General features: G+C 41.0%; 1 protein-coding gene across 3 annotated transcripts; it reads left to right on the forward strand.

Moving 5' to 3' along the window:
* Nucleotides 1–6,114: 6,114 nt before the first annotated feature.
* On the forward strand, nucleotides 6,115–11,848 carry si:dkey-166k12.1 (organic cation transporter protein). 3 transcript variants are annotated; one of them, XM_041903431.1, is made up of 10 exons: nucleotides 6,115–7,378; nucleotides 7,518–7,621; nucleotides 8,709–8,863; nucleotides 9,293–9,461; nucleotides 9,873–10,019; nucleotides 10,092–10,166; nucleotides 10,534–10,745; nucleotides 10,916–11,024; nucleotides 11,099–11,311; nucleotides 11,656–11,848. In XM_041903431.1, exons 1-10 carry the CDS (start codon nucleotides 7,001–7,003, stop codon nucleotides 11,747–11,749), a joined length of 1,656 nt encoding a protein of 551 aa, XP_041759365.1. In that variant the 5' UTR covers nucleotides 6,115–7,000; the 3' UTR covers nucleotides 11,750–11,848. The 3 variants fall into 3 exon arrangements, with proteins under 3 accessions (XP_041759365.1, XP_041759363.1, XP_041759364.1); XM_041903429.1 differs by having other exon boundaries at nucleotides 9,873–9,987; nucleotides 10,066–10,166; XM_041903430.2 differs by lacking the exon at nucleotides 11,656–11,848 and having other exon boundaries at nucleotides 9,873–9,987; nucleotides 10,066–10,166; nucleotides 11,082–11,210.
* Nucleotides 11,849–14,540: the final 2,692 nt, after the last annotated feature.

Below are 14,540 nucleotides of genomic sequence, written 5' to 3' on the forward strand. Positions count from 1 at the left end.
GTTACTATAAAGACTCTGTAATGTTGTTACTATAAAGACTCTGTAATGTTGTTACTATAAAGACTCTGTAATGTTGTTACTATAAAGACTCTGTAATGTTGTTACTATAAAGACTCTGTAATGTTGTTACTATAAAGACTCTGTAATGTTGTTACTATAAAGACTCTGTAATGTTGTTACTATAAAGACTCTGTAATGTTGTTACTATAAAGACTCTGTAATGTTGTTACTATAAAGACTCTGTAATGTTGTTACTATAAAGACTCTGTAATGTTGTTACTATAAAGACTCTGTAATGTTGTTACTATAAAGGCTCTGTAATGTTGTTACTATAAAGACTCTGTAATGTTGTTACTATAAAGACTGTAATGTTGTTACTATAAAGACTATGTAATGTTGTTACTATAAAGACTCTGTAATGTTGTTACTATAAAGACTCTGTAATGTTGTTACTATAAAGACTCTGTAATGTTGTTACTATAAAGACTCTGTAATGTTGTTACTATAAAGACTCTGTAATGTTGTTACTATAAAGACTGTAATGTTGTTACTATAAAGACTCTGTAATGTTGTTACTATAAAGACTATGTAATGTTGTTACTATAAAGGCTCTGTAATGTTGTTACTATAAAGACTATGTAATGTTGTTACTATAAAGACTATGTAATGTTGTTACTATAAAGGCTCTGTAATGTTGTTACTATAAAGACTCTGTAATGTTGTTACTATAAAGACTCTGTAATGTTGTTACTATAAAGACTATGTAATGTTGTTACTATAAAGGCTCTGTAATGTTGTTACTATAAAGACTCTGTAATGTTGTTACTATAAAGACTCTGTAATGTTGTTACTATAAAGACTCTGTAATGTTGTTACTATAAAGACTCTGTAATGTTGTTACTATAAAGACTATGTAATGTTGTTACTATAAAGACTCTGTAATGTTGTTACTATAAAGACTGTAATGTTGTTACTATAAAGACTCTGTAATGTTGTTACTATAAAGGCTCTGTAATGTTGTTACTATAAAGGCTCTGTAATGTTGTTACTATAAAGACTCTGTAATGTTGTTACTATAAAGACTCTGTAATGTTGTTACTATAAAGACTCTGTAATGTTGTTACTATAAAGACTCTGTAATGTTGTTACTATAAAGACTCTGTAATGTTGTTACTATAAAGACTCTGTAATGTTGTTACTATAAAGACTCTGTAATGTTGTTACTATAAAGACTCTGTAATGTTGTTACTATAAAGACTCTGTAATGTTGTTACTATAAAGACTCTGTAATGTTGTTACTATAAAGACTCTGTAATGTTGTTACTATAAAGACTCTGTAATGTTGTTACTATAAAGACTATGTAATGTTGTTACTATAAAGACTGTAATGTTGTTACTATAAAGACTCTGTAATGTTGTTACTATAAAGACTATGTAATGTTGTTACTATAAAGACTCTGTAATGTTGTTATTATAAAGGCTCTGTAATGTTGTTACTATAAAGGCTCTGTAATGTTGTTACTATAAAGACTCTGTAATGTTGTTACTATAAAGACTCTGTAATGTTGTTACTATAAAGACTCTGTAATGTTGTTACTATAAAGGCTCTGTAATGTTGTTACTATAAAGACTATGTAATGTTGTTACTATAAAGACTCTGTAATGTTGTTACTATAAAGACTCTGTAATGTTGTTACTATAAAGACTATGTAATGTTGTTATTATAAAGGCTCTGTAATGTTGTTACTATAAAGGCTCTGTAATGTTGATACTATAAAGGCTCTGTAATGTTGTTACTATAAAGGCTCTGTAATGTTGTTACTATAAAGACTCTGTAATGTTGTTACTATACAGGCTCTGTAATGTTGTTACTATAAAGACTCTGTAATGTTGTTACTATAAAGACTCTGTAATGTTGTTACTATAAAGACTCTGTAATGTTGTTACTATAAAGACTCTGTAATGTTGTTACTATAAAGGCTCTGTAATGTTGTTACTATAAAGGCTCTGTAATGTTGTTACTATAAAGACTATGTAATGTTGTTACTATAAAGACTCTGTAATGTTGTTACTATAAAGACTATGTAATGTTGTTACTATAAAGACTCTGTAATGTTGTTACTATAAAGACTCTGTAATGTTGTTACTATAAAGGCTCTGTAATGTTGTTACTATAAAGACTATGTAATGTTGTTACTATAAAGACTCTGTAATGTTGTTACTATAAAGACTCTGTAATGTTGTTACTATAAAGACTATGTAATGTTGTTACTATAAAGGCTCTGTAATGTTGTTACTATAAAGACTCTGTAATGTTGTTACTATAAAGACTCTGTAATGTTGTTACTATAAAGACTCTGTAATGTTGTTACTATAAAGACTCTGTAATGTTGTTACTATAAAGACTCTGTAATGTTGTTACTATAAAGACTCTGTAATGTTGTTACTATAAAGGCTCTGTAATGTTGTTACTATAAAGACTCTGTAATGTTGTTACTATAAAGGCTCTGTAATGTTGTTACTATAAAGACTATGTAATGTTGTTACTATAAAGACTCTGTAATGTTGTTACTATAAAGACTATGTAATGTTGTTACTATAAAGGCTCTGTAATGTTGTTACTATAAAGACTATGTAATGTTGTTACTATAAAGGCTCTGTAATGTTGTTACTATAAAGACTCTGTGGTGCTCCTATATTATAAAGGCTTACGTATAGAGACACTGCAACCTTGGGATGTCTCTCTCTCTATGCAGTAAACCTATACACTACAGGTAGATCCTGCAGCCACATTACAGTTTACAGCTTTGGTCAAACACACACATGCGCAAGCACACACGCACACGCACACGCACACACACACACACCACTACTAATGTATGGTACGAATTTGGCTGCAATTTCCTTGGTAATACCCCACTCCATGCTTACATATGCTGATGTGAGCTAGGAGAAAGGGAGAGAGAGGGGGGGAGAGATTACAAGTCAAGCATCTTATCACACTCTCACTGACTCGTCTCCCCTGACTTACTAACACTCAATCTGCCCTATAGGTTTTTTCTCTCCATATTGCTAGTAATAATAGACCTACCTATCCAATCCTTTGTACATGTAATGGATCTGGTTACCTAGGGGTAGGAGCAAGGGGTTCAAGTGGAATTGGTCAGAAAACCTTCCTCGAATCACTGCTCTGTGATCAGTCAGTTCTCTTCACTAGAAAATTAATAGGCTGACCCTAGGACTGTTCCATAGACCTTCAGGCATCAGCAGGATTGGACATAGTGTTCAGGTAGAAATACCTTCTATAGAACACACATGATCATTCTCTGTCATGTAAACATAATTGTACCAGTTCTACAGCATACATCTCTGTCTACATCATTGATCCCCAAAAAGCCGCTCCATAGGCCTACATTTACCTCATATCACACCCATTGCCTATTATAAACCCGCTATGATTTTACATCCCGCTTTACATCCGCACTGTACCCACGCTGGGTGTGGCCACTGCACGGATACATCATGACGTTACGTCGCGGATGCAGTGTGCTCTCTCCCCTCTCATTGCATAAACAAAGGCAACGATGTGTAGGTGACATGTTATCACAAAAACCCAGTTGGCAACATAAATACAACGTCTCTTAGATTACCTTAACCGTTATTCTGCCCTGCAATGCCACGTTGTATGTTGTTAGTAAACAACGATGCTTCATTAGGGAGTATAAAAACGCTTACTCACGCACAATCAGGACTCAAGAAATCCAGTCGATAATAGCCGATTTCCCCTCGTATCTCAAGACCAACCGGGTGGGAACTATTGTAGCAAATGTGGAATGTAGGATTTATTCTATGTGCTGCAAGGGCACGCGGTAAAATCCCCGGTAGGGTATCGAGAAGAAGCGTAAAACGGTACGTCAAACACTGGAACTTTCCCTACCGGAAAAACGGCCGTTATGTCAGTTGATCAAGATGATGGATATGTCTGTCTAGTCAAGGTCATCTTAGATGTACTAGTTTCTTCTATTTCTGTCCGCTTTCCCACGTCAATAGCCATCTCTCTCTTTCTCTCACTCTCTCTCTCTCGCTCTCCGTCCAGCTTTTACCGAAAAACACCGACCGCACTGTACCGACCGTGACGTCACGAACGTCCACAGCTGCTGCAGGATTGTATTATAAAATGAGCGTGGATGTTTAATATGATTTTGGAATAGCCCATTTCTCAGCATTCTGACATTCTGTTTGCAATGAGTGAATGTTGAGGAAAAATAGACAAATGCCTAAAGGATTGTAGATAGCCCAACCATACTTCATGAAAATCTAAATCCTCATTTTGGCAGTCACAAATAAGCCGAAATGATTTTCAACCCACTGACAGGCACATGACGTGCCCACTGGTACACTCGTATGACTGACTAAGCTGTGTGTGTGTGTGTGTTTTATTTAATGTAACCCTTATTCTACCAGGTAAATTGACTGAGAACACATTCTCATTTACAGCAACAAACTGGGGAATAGTTACAAGGGAGAGGAAGGGGGATGAATGAGCCAATTGGAAGCTGGGGATGATTAGGTGGCCATGATGTTATGAGAACCAGATTGGGAGGACACCCGGGTTACAGAGGAAAGCCAGTAGTGGGATGCAGGGTGGTATGCTGCTGCTGCTGCTGATGTGTGTGTGTGTGTGTGTGTGTGTGTGTGTGTGATGAACTGTGTGAGTTGGGGACACAGAGGCCCCATTGTCTCTAGGGAAAAATTAACAGCTCTTGGCTGAGTTTCAATCCAGAGCGTTGCTCCCTCCCCTCTGCCCTCGTTCCCTGTCCTTCACAACAGCTGAGATGACAGTGTGTCCCAATAGTCGGAAGTGGTTTACTTTCTCCATCTCTCCTTCATCTGAACTCAATTTAACATTTTATGAAGGACGGTACTCTTTGGAAGGCAGTGTCCCCATCACTGGTCAGGGGCCTTGGGGTCTCCACTTCCAGCAGCACCTGGTCTCCCAGTCGTATCCAAGGATCGACTAGGACCACCCTGCTTAGCTTCATAGGCAACCCTGCAGTGGGATGCAGGCCAGGGTAGTATACATGGCTACTATGTTGATGACTCTATCTTGACCTCTGATTGGCTAGGTGGTTTCCACCATATTGTTAGCATCCATTCAGTTTTGGGATTGTTTTGGGTTTTGGCTTATGTGGGTCTTTTTTGGACTACATCAAGGGTCAGGCCTCCGTCCTGAGTGAACGGAGGGTCCTGCAGTACCACATGTGAACACAAGGCGTCAGTACAGCGCCACTGTTGAGGCTTTCACAGAGGAGATGTTGCCCTGACTGTGACACCAATGTCCATCATGAGTGCAGTGTGGGGACTTTGTCACCAGAGTAAAAGGTCCGATGGTTCTGATGTAAAGTAGCATAAACAAAGAAGCTAATAATAACAGCGATTCAGCACCACTGAAGCGGAAAGAGGCAGAATCAGAATTACGATGTTCAACGCCACTAAATTCTGCACCACCAAACAGTGGACAGGGATGGTCACAGGTGCAGCATCTAGGGCTGCGTCTAGACAGGCAACCCAATTCCGATATTTTTCTCAATAATTTATATTTTGACCAAATACATCTGATCTTTTCACATCAGATCTTTTTCAGAGATCTGATCGTTCAAAAGACCAATTAGTGGAAAAACAATATCAGAATTGGGCTGCCTGTCTAAACGCAGCCTAGTAGGCCTATACTCTCGATTCTCGTTGAAGTTAAAATGTTTTTGAAATCGATACTTTTACCTCATCCTAAATTCAAGTTTATTGTTAGCATATTTATTACCTAACAAATAGTAAATTAAGTGACATCTATGGACACTAAAGAAGACAGACTACATCCAAACACAAACAAACCACTCGGATGATGATAAATGAATCATGCTCCAGCGGTTATTATTCATAGACTACCTATTTATACGATCAATAATTGCCATCCCAAACTACCCCAATAATATCACAACGCTCGCTCCCGATTAAAGTGCGCGTTCATGTCTCTCCGCGCTCTGCTATTGGTCCGCTCGCGCGGTTTCCCCTGGTTCCCCGGTTTTGTAGCTACAGCCCCCCTTCATCACACAAAAACACGGTATTTATAACATCCACCCTCGGGGACACGCATCGGACACTGGCTTTCACTGGTGCATATTCTTTTGTGGGACAATGTTCTTCGTAACTTGTGCGTTTGGTTAACTGTTTATATGCTTTCCAGTTGACTTATGATTTGAGGTGCATGTTAATACAGAAGATTGTTGTGCCGTTCTGGGTTTCGGAAGGGCTTCTTCAGAGGGACTCTGCCCGAAGCGCGATTCTGAGGATTTATTTTATTTACGATGTTCTGAGAGAAGGCTTTGATTGTAATATAAAACTGTGCATACTTGAATGTGAGACACTATTATGCATAGTTGACCACCATATGCATTGTAAGGAAAAGGAAGATAATCTACTGCAACTGATTTTAGAGAGAGGAGGAGGTGGGGTGGATTGTTAGATAAGAGGGATTCTTTCGAGTGATTTTGTAAGGGGCTCAGCCAGGACATGTGAGAAGAACAAAACCATACCCCTCACTGACGGCTGAGAGCGGACACCGGACACACGCACCTGTCTGTCCACTGTCACACGGTGGCACATGTTGGTTTGTTGTTGTCTGGTTTTCTCTCCAGGAGACAAACACGCACACTGCGATTGCGTGCAGGCAGGCTACTACTATAGACTATAGCCTAGTGATTTACAGCCTTTTGTTGGCTATAGTGATTCGGTTTATTTTTGTCCAGCCTATAGCCTAGTACAATAGGAGACACTTGGACCAAAATATATTCGTTTTTTCTTTTTCATTTATTTATCCAGATCACTTTAATCTCAGATTAAATCTATTTTGCAAAAGAGACTTGGTCAAATAGCAGCAATAGGGCAAATGTCTAATTTAGATTAAAATAATATATTTTTCAAAAGAGCATTGAATTGATTGAAAATGAATTTTGACGAGATTCTAACAGCTGTAGGAGGGTTTGGAAAGTACCAGAAGATTCTGTACGTGTGGATCTGTCTCCCTCAGATCCAACTGGGTTTTCACATGATGGCCAGCATCTTTACCGGGGCTACACCAGGACATCGCTGCCGGGTCAGCCCGAGCTCAGCCCCCGGTAATAACGTTCATAACGGTAGCATGGCCTTGACTTCATCCGTTACTGTTACCGCAAACCTGAACCTCAGCATCCCGGTGGACCCACAGGTGGACGACTCCTGCTTCCTCACGGACATTCTAATAGAGAACGGGACTGCGCGCGCGCCTTGCAAGTACGGATGGGTGTACAGCCAGGAGATGTATCAAAGCACTACCGTCACCGAGGTAAATAATGCCTTTCCCTTATAATGTGTTCGGATTAATGGGGTTACTAGGAAAATGTTAGTCTCATCTGTTCACTTCCATACTACCATGGCGCTGTCTCGCCACACTCACTCTCTCTCTCTCTCTCTCTCTCCTACAGTGGGACTTGGTGTGTGACAAGGCATGGCTCAACAGTCTGGGGTCTTCTGTCTATATGTTAGGTCTTCTGGTGGGAGCAGTCCTCTTTGGAGCTATGGCAGACAGGTACATAACATAACCCTTGACCCCAGACCTCTGACCTCGGACCCTCTCTACATGTTAGGTTTGCTGGAGGAAACTGTCATCTTTGAAGCTATGGCAGACAGGTACAGATGTAGGATCTTAATTTGAGACATACTACAGCAGGAAAAAATCCTGCAGCAACAGGAAATGTGAATTACTATGTGGATTATAATTAATGGACATTTTTGTAGGGGTTGATACATTTCTTCGTAAGGGAAATTTCAAAGTGGAAATTACAAACTTCAGAATCCTTTTTAAACATCAAATACACTACTAGTGTTTCTGAATTGCAGGAATGTTATCCTGCAACAGGGTGATCAGATTAAGATCCTACATCTGTAGAACCTACAATAAACCTTGACCTCTACCATCAGATCCTAAACCAGCCATACTCCCAGAACGGGGTCAATAAGGACCACGGGTCCCGACTTAAAGGAACAGTCAGACTTTCAATTTAATGCTGTTATGAGTTGTAATAGTAGAATGCACAAGGTACAATTTCGAAATTTGGTAATGCATGAGCAGTTTTCCTCTTGTTATGTCATTCACTGATAGACCTTAGAGAGCTATTTATAACCTGTCAGGAATTTACAGTTGATTAACTACCAGCCTATGTTAGCTAGAAAGGATGTTAGCTAGGTAGGTAAGTTAGGCAAACTAACCAGCTATCTAAATCTTGTAGTTACCATGGCCAGATTATGTAAGCCCCATGGCAAAATGTGTAGAATTGTAGGAACTTATCTTCAAAACTGCAAAATGTTTTCTTTGCCAAAAAGAGGGGTGTGAACAATTTGGGGTCGCATGGGTCGCGAGGTGGGGGTTTGGTACTACGCCGATAAATGACAATATCCATCCAGACCTTAGCCATCTAGGAAATTTGTGTGACTGGACCTTCTCAAATAGTATTTGAGTACACCTGCCCTAAACCCTAACCTCTGACCCCTACCTAAAACCTAACCCATTGTCAACAGGTACAACAATGAATTTGTAACTTCGATGTCATACAATTTGATAAATACTTAGTCTCCCTCCCTCCCTCCCTCCCTTCGCCCTCTCCCTCTCTCTGTAGGTTTGGTAGGAGGTATGCCCTGCTCCTCTCCCTAGCACTACAGACAGTGTTTGGAGTGGCTGTGGCTTTCGCTCCAAACTTCCCTGTGTATGTCCTACTGCGATTTATAGTGGGGACTACTATCTCTGGAGTCATCATCAACGCCTTCGTACTGGGTACACACACACACGCACACGTATACCCCCCCCCCAAAAATGTTGACAATCATTTTGTCATTGATATAAGACTGTTATTTACACGAGACTAATTTACATGAGACCATTCTGCCAAACATTCAATCCATTATTAGAATTTAAACAGTACCACAATGACATCACCTACATTCCTTCTTTCCAACCCCAGAACACACATTATTCCTAACCCCTAACCCCTAGCTCCATTCTCAGAAACCTAAACCCCTTAGTTCCACACCACCCGATCCACTCAAACCTTAATCCCCCTTCCCCTAATCCTAACCCGTATTATACCTCTCCTTCCTCTCTCCTCTGCCTTCCTCCCACCCTCTCCTCCCCCTCTCCTTCCTCTCTCCTCTGCCTTCCTCCCACCCTCTCCTCCCCCTCTCCTTCCATCCCTCCTCTCCACAGGTACGGAGTGGACGTGTACCCAGCGTCGTATGTTAGCTGGTGTCTTCACTGACTACTTCTTTGGCCTGGGCTACATACTAATAGCTGGACTAGCCTACCTCATACGAGACTGGAGGAAACTACAGCTGGCTATATCTGTTCCTGGCTTTCTGTTCATCTTCTATATATGGTGAGGACACACACACACACTTATGCTTGGCCGGTTGCTCTTCACTATTCATGTCTCTTTCTCTCTCCCAGAAGAAAAAAGTAATGTCTGCAACTCTGGTATTCTCCCATGGTGACGTTTCGATCCGAATTGGATCTTCGTCAGGTCATCATACACCACTGAAACACACCTACCTAAATAACCTTTAGATGAATGAACATCCGGTCACTTGAATACATATAATACATTAACCTCACAATAAATATTACACAGTAGACATTATAGAAAAACAGAAATACATTTTGTTTTTTATCCAGTAGGCTAAAATAGGTGTGCAATAGATAAAAAAAGGGGTGAGACAAACGCGTCAATCATTTTGTATACAATACAATATGATATGATATATTATATACTCATTCTCTCTCCCCTCAGGGTGCTTCCTCAGTCAGCTAGGTGGTTGCTAGCCAATGACAGGAGAGAGGAGGCCATTGTTCTACTACGCAAAGCTGCTACAGTCAACGGACGTGTATTTCCACCTACTGTACAGGTACCACACAGACACGTCTTGTGTTTTTCACAGTGTTTGAGCATGCAAATAAAGTATTTTATGTGTGTGTATGTTTAGGTGGACAGGTGTGATATGGAAGGTAGAAGGAGTCACTCAGCTGCAGATCTCCTTAGAACACCCCAGATGAGGAAAAGAGCTCTCATCCTTTTCTATGTCTGGTAACTAAGAAGTGTGGGTGTGTGTGTGTGTGTGGATGTGTTTAACTATACCTGTAGTAAACTAACAAAAATTTGACCAACTGGGGACATTTTGTTAGTCCCCACAAGGTAAAATGCTATTTCTAGGGAGTTTAGGGTTGAGGTTAGAATTAGTGTTAGGGTTAGAATTAGGTTTAGGGTTAGAAGCTAGGGTTAGTTTTAGGGTTAGGGTTAAGAGCTAGGGTTGGGTTTTTGGGTTAGGGTATAGGTTAAGGTTAGGGAAAATAGGATTTTGAATGGGACTGAATTGTGTGTCCCCAGAAGGTTAGTTATCCAAGACTGTGTGTATGTGTGTATCAGTGTCTAACCCTGCTCTCTCTCTCTCTAGGTTTGTGAATGTATTGGTGTATTATGGCCTGTCGCTAGGTGTAGCTAAACTGGGCTCAGACCTCTACCTGACTCAGTTCATCTTTGGATTGGTGGAGATCCCTGCCAGGTCATTGGTCCTCCTGTTCCTCCCCTGGAGCAGACGCCTATCCCAGAGTGGCTTTCTGGCCCTGGGGGGCGTGGCCTGTCTGCTCACTCTAACTGTACCTACAGGTGTGTGTGTGGGGGGGGGGGGTGTTTGTAACATATTGGGTGAATTCTGTCCACAAAACAGCTGTTAGTCTGTCCACAAAACATCACGGCAGGTAGCCTAGCGGAAAAGAGCGTTGTGCTAAATGACAAAAACATGTACAAAATATTCTCTCTCTATCCCTCTCTCTCAGACCATCCCAACCTGTTAACAGGTCTAGCCATGGTAGGAAAGTTTGGTATCACTGCTTCCTTCGCTGTTATCTATGTCTACACTGCTGAGATCTTCCCTACTGTACTACGGTAAGAAGTGTGTGTGCGTGCGTATTCATTTGTGTGATTGCTAACTTCAATTACCAGTGTGTGTGTGTCTACAGGCAGACAGGGATAGGTGTGTCCAGTATGTTTGCTCGTGTAGGGGGTGTGTTAGCCCCCCTTATCAACATGCTCCATACCAGAAGCCCCTCTCTGCCCATGCTCATCTTTGGCTCCGCCCCCCTGCTTGGCGCAGTTCTGGCCCTGGCACTGCCAGAGACTGCTAACAGACCGCTACCGGATACCGTGGAAGACGCAGAGAACTGGGATACTAGGTACTATGTCTACTGACAGACAGACAGACAGACAGACAGACAGACAGACACAAACACACACCAGGTTTGGGGTCAATTCCAGTCAATTCAGGAAGCACAATGAAATTCCAACTCCAATTCCAATTCTCGTCCAATGCTTTTCAATTAGGAAAATGTGGAATTGGAATTTGGTTAACATTCTGAATTGACTGGAATTGATCCCAACCCTGACACACACACTGATACACATACTCTACATACACACATCAACACACAATCAAGTCCACAAACTAACCCCTATTTCAACCATAACCTGTGTGTTTGTTGACTGTGTTTTTGTTTTAAACGTTTGTTTTCTACTTCAGGTTTCCTCCAAAGAAGGACCAAGAAGAGGACATTAGCCAATCAGCAAGCAGCACAGAGGGGCAGGAACTACAGCGCCTAGCAACGGAGTCCTAACCACACACACACATCCCAGCAACCCTCACACAAACACAGAGAGTAGAATCTACATGATGCAACCTCTCAATCATTACAAGATTCAGAACCACATACCATACAGAAGATCTGTATAGAAGCACTATGCAATACAAGTAACAGACCAACATGTGCACACACACACTCATATGCACACGCACACACACAAGCAATAAGGGGGTCATTCATAAATCCTACGGTAAATGAATCGCCCATGTTTTCCTATACAGAAAGAACACTTTTTTTAGGGCTCTTCATTCAAACTTGTAGCATTGGTTTTGGTTTTCAGAAATTAGATACAATTGCTGGGGTGGTAATAACGAATGAATAACCCCAAAACACACACAAACGTGCCAGGTGTGTGAGCCAATCAGAACTGCTCTGAGTTCTTTAGCATGGAGACTCGTTGCTGATTGGACAGCTTGTTGCAGACAGCTTTTCATTGGCGGGGACAGGCCACTAAATAGGACAGAATCGGCACATACTCTTCCTCTTTGCACCAAAACTGACAGAAAAAATGACAGTTTTTCAACAACGTTTTAGGTAGTTTGGTGTAACATGCTCATGTGATGAGTAACCTTGTCTGAGACCTGAAGATTTGCATTAACTCCCTGAGCAAATGTCTAGGCTTTAGTTCTGTAGGCTATACGCTTTATTGCGCACTGATGACCTGTCAACCTTCTCCTTTCTAAAACAATAAACATTTTTATTTTATTGAGAACCAATTAACTATTATCATGGTACTGTATGTCTATGTCATTACATATCTAAATCGTATGTGGTATATCTATGCCGTTTTGGTACTTACTATCTTACTGCCTTTTCTATCTTATCTTTTTCCAGATAACTATTACTCGAGAATACTAGCTTGAGAATACATCAGAATAAAGCTTCTGAATGTGAACGCATGCACTATGTAGCTTATTACAATACCCGAGTCTCCTATGTAGCGCTAACTTAGCATTATGTAGCTCTTATAAAGTCCCTATGCAGGTATAATTCAGAGGTTTGCAAGTGTTTTGGTTGATTGTAGTAATATGTGTTGTTGAAATGTAGTACATCTGTCACTGCTGTATCTTGTTTGTTTGCTGTTTTATTGAGTTAATATGATGTGAATTTTTTGTTCCGAGGGCACCATTGAGAATGAGACTCTGGTCTCAATTGGGCTCCCTGAATAAACGTAAAAGTTATATATAAAAAATGTAATGGGGCATCTGACCCAACGCTGCATGGTTGGGGTTTGGTAGGATATGTTAGGATTGATTGGCAAATGTTAGATTTGATCCATAGCCATATACACTACATTTCCAAAAGGATGTGGACACCTGCTTGTCGAACATATCATTCCAAAATCATGGGCATTAATATGGATTTGGTCCCCCCATTGCTGTTATTTCAGCCTCCACTCTTCTGGGAAAACTTTCCAGTAGATGTTGGAACATTGCTGCGGGTACTTGACCCCATTCAGCCACAAGAGCACTAGTGAGGTCCGGCACTGATGTTGGGCGATTAGGCCTGTCTCGCAGTCGGCGTTCAAAATCATCCCAAAGGTGTTCGATGGGGTTGAGGTCAGGGCTCTGTGCAGGCCAGTCAAGTTCTTCCACACCGATCTCGGCATCCATTTCTGTATGGATCTCGCTTTGTGCACAGGGGCATTATCATGCTGAAACAGGAAAGGGCCTTCCCCAAACTGTTGCCACAAAGTTGGAAGTGCAGAATCGTCTAAAATGTCATTGTATGCTGTAGCGTTAACATTTCCATTCACTGGAACTAAGGGGCCTAGTCCGAAACATGAAAAACAGCCCCAGACCATTATTCCTCCTCCGCCAAACTATACAGTTGGCACTATGCAGTTGGGCAGGTAATGTTTTCCTGGCATCAGCCAAACCCAGATTCGTCCATCGGACTGCCAGATGGTGAAACGTGATTCATCACTCCAGAGAACGCGTTTCCACTGCTCCAGAGTCCAATGGCAGCTAGCTTTACACCACTCCAGCCGACGCTTGGCATTGCACATGGTGATCTTAGGCTTGTGTGCGGCTCCTCGGCCATGGAAACCCATTTCATGAAGCTCCCGACGAACAGTTCTTGTGCTGACGTTGCGCGCAGAGGCACTTAAGAGTTGACCGGGGCAGCTCAAGCAAGGCAGAAATTTGTCAAACTGACTTGTTGGAAAGGTGGCATCCTATAACGGTGCCATGTTTAAAGTCACTGAGCTCTTCAGTAAAGCCATTCTTCTGCTAATGTTTGTCTATGGAGATTGCATGGCTGTGTGCTCGATTTTATACACCTATCAGCAACGGGTGTGGCTGAAATAGCAGAATCCACTAATTTGAAGGGGTGTCCACATACTTTTGTATATATGGCGCTACTGCTAGCAACAACAAGGCTTCCAGATCTGCATTATTTAATTATGTGTCTAGAACGACTGATTGAGTCTGCTAAATGGCATATTATTTATTATTATTGAGTGTGTGTTGGGAAGAGTAAGGTCTTATTTAAGCATTAGGTTTTTTTTTTTAGGGGGTAGATCAGCTTTAATATTGCAGATAGATTGTAACTTCCATCAATGTAATTGTCTGCATTACTTCCAATCCCCCATATGTTTTTTTAGTTTTTCTCGAATATATACAGTGGGGAGAACAAGTATTTCATACACTGCCGATTTTGCAGGTTTTCCTACTTACAAAGCATATAGAGGTCTGTAATTTTTATCATAGGTACACTTCAACTGTGAGAGACGGAATCTAAAACAAACATCCAGAAAATCACA

The sequence above is a fragment of the Coregonus clupeaformis genome, chromosome 17 (assembly GCF_020615455.1).
Source record: "Coregonus clupeaformis isolate EN_2021a chromosome 17, ASM2061545v1, whole genome shotgun sequence".
Lineage (NCBI taxonomy): Eukaryota > Metazoa > Chordata > Actinopteri > Salmoniformes > Salmonidae > Coregonus > Coregonus clupeaformis.

Coding starts and splice junctions, on each gene's coding strand:
- si:dkey-166k12.1 (XM_041903431.1), top strand. CDS start 7,001: ATGAATTTTGACGAGATTCTAACAGCTGTAGGAGGGTTTGGAAAGTAC. Junction 7,622..8,708: donor TTTGGAGCTATGGCAGACAG/GTACATAACATA, acceptor CTCTCTCTGTAG/GTTTGGTAGGAGGTATGCCC. Junction 10,167..10,533: donor CTCATCCTTTTCTATGTCTG/GTAACTAAGAAG, acceptor CTCTCTCTCTAG/GTTTGTGAATGTATTGGTGT.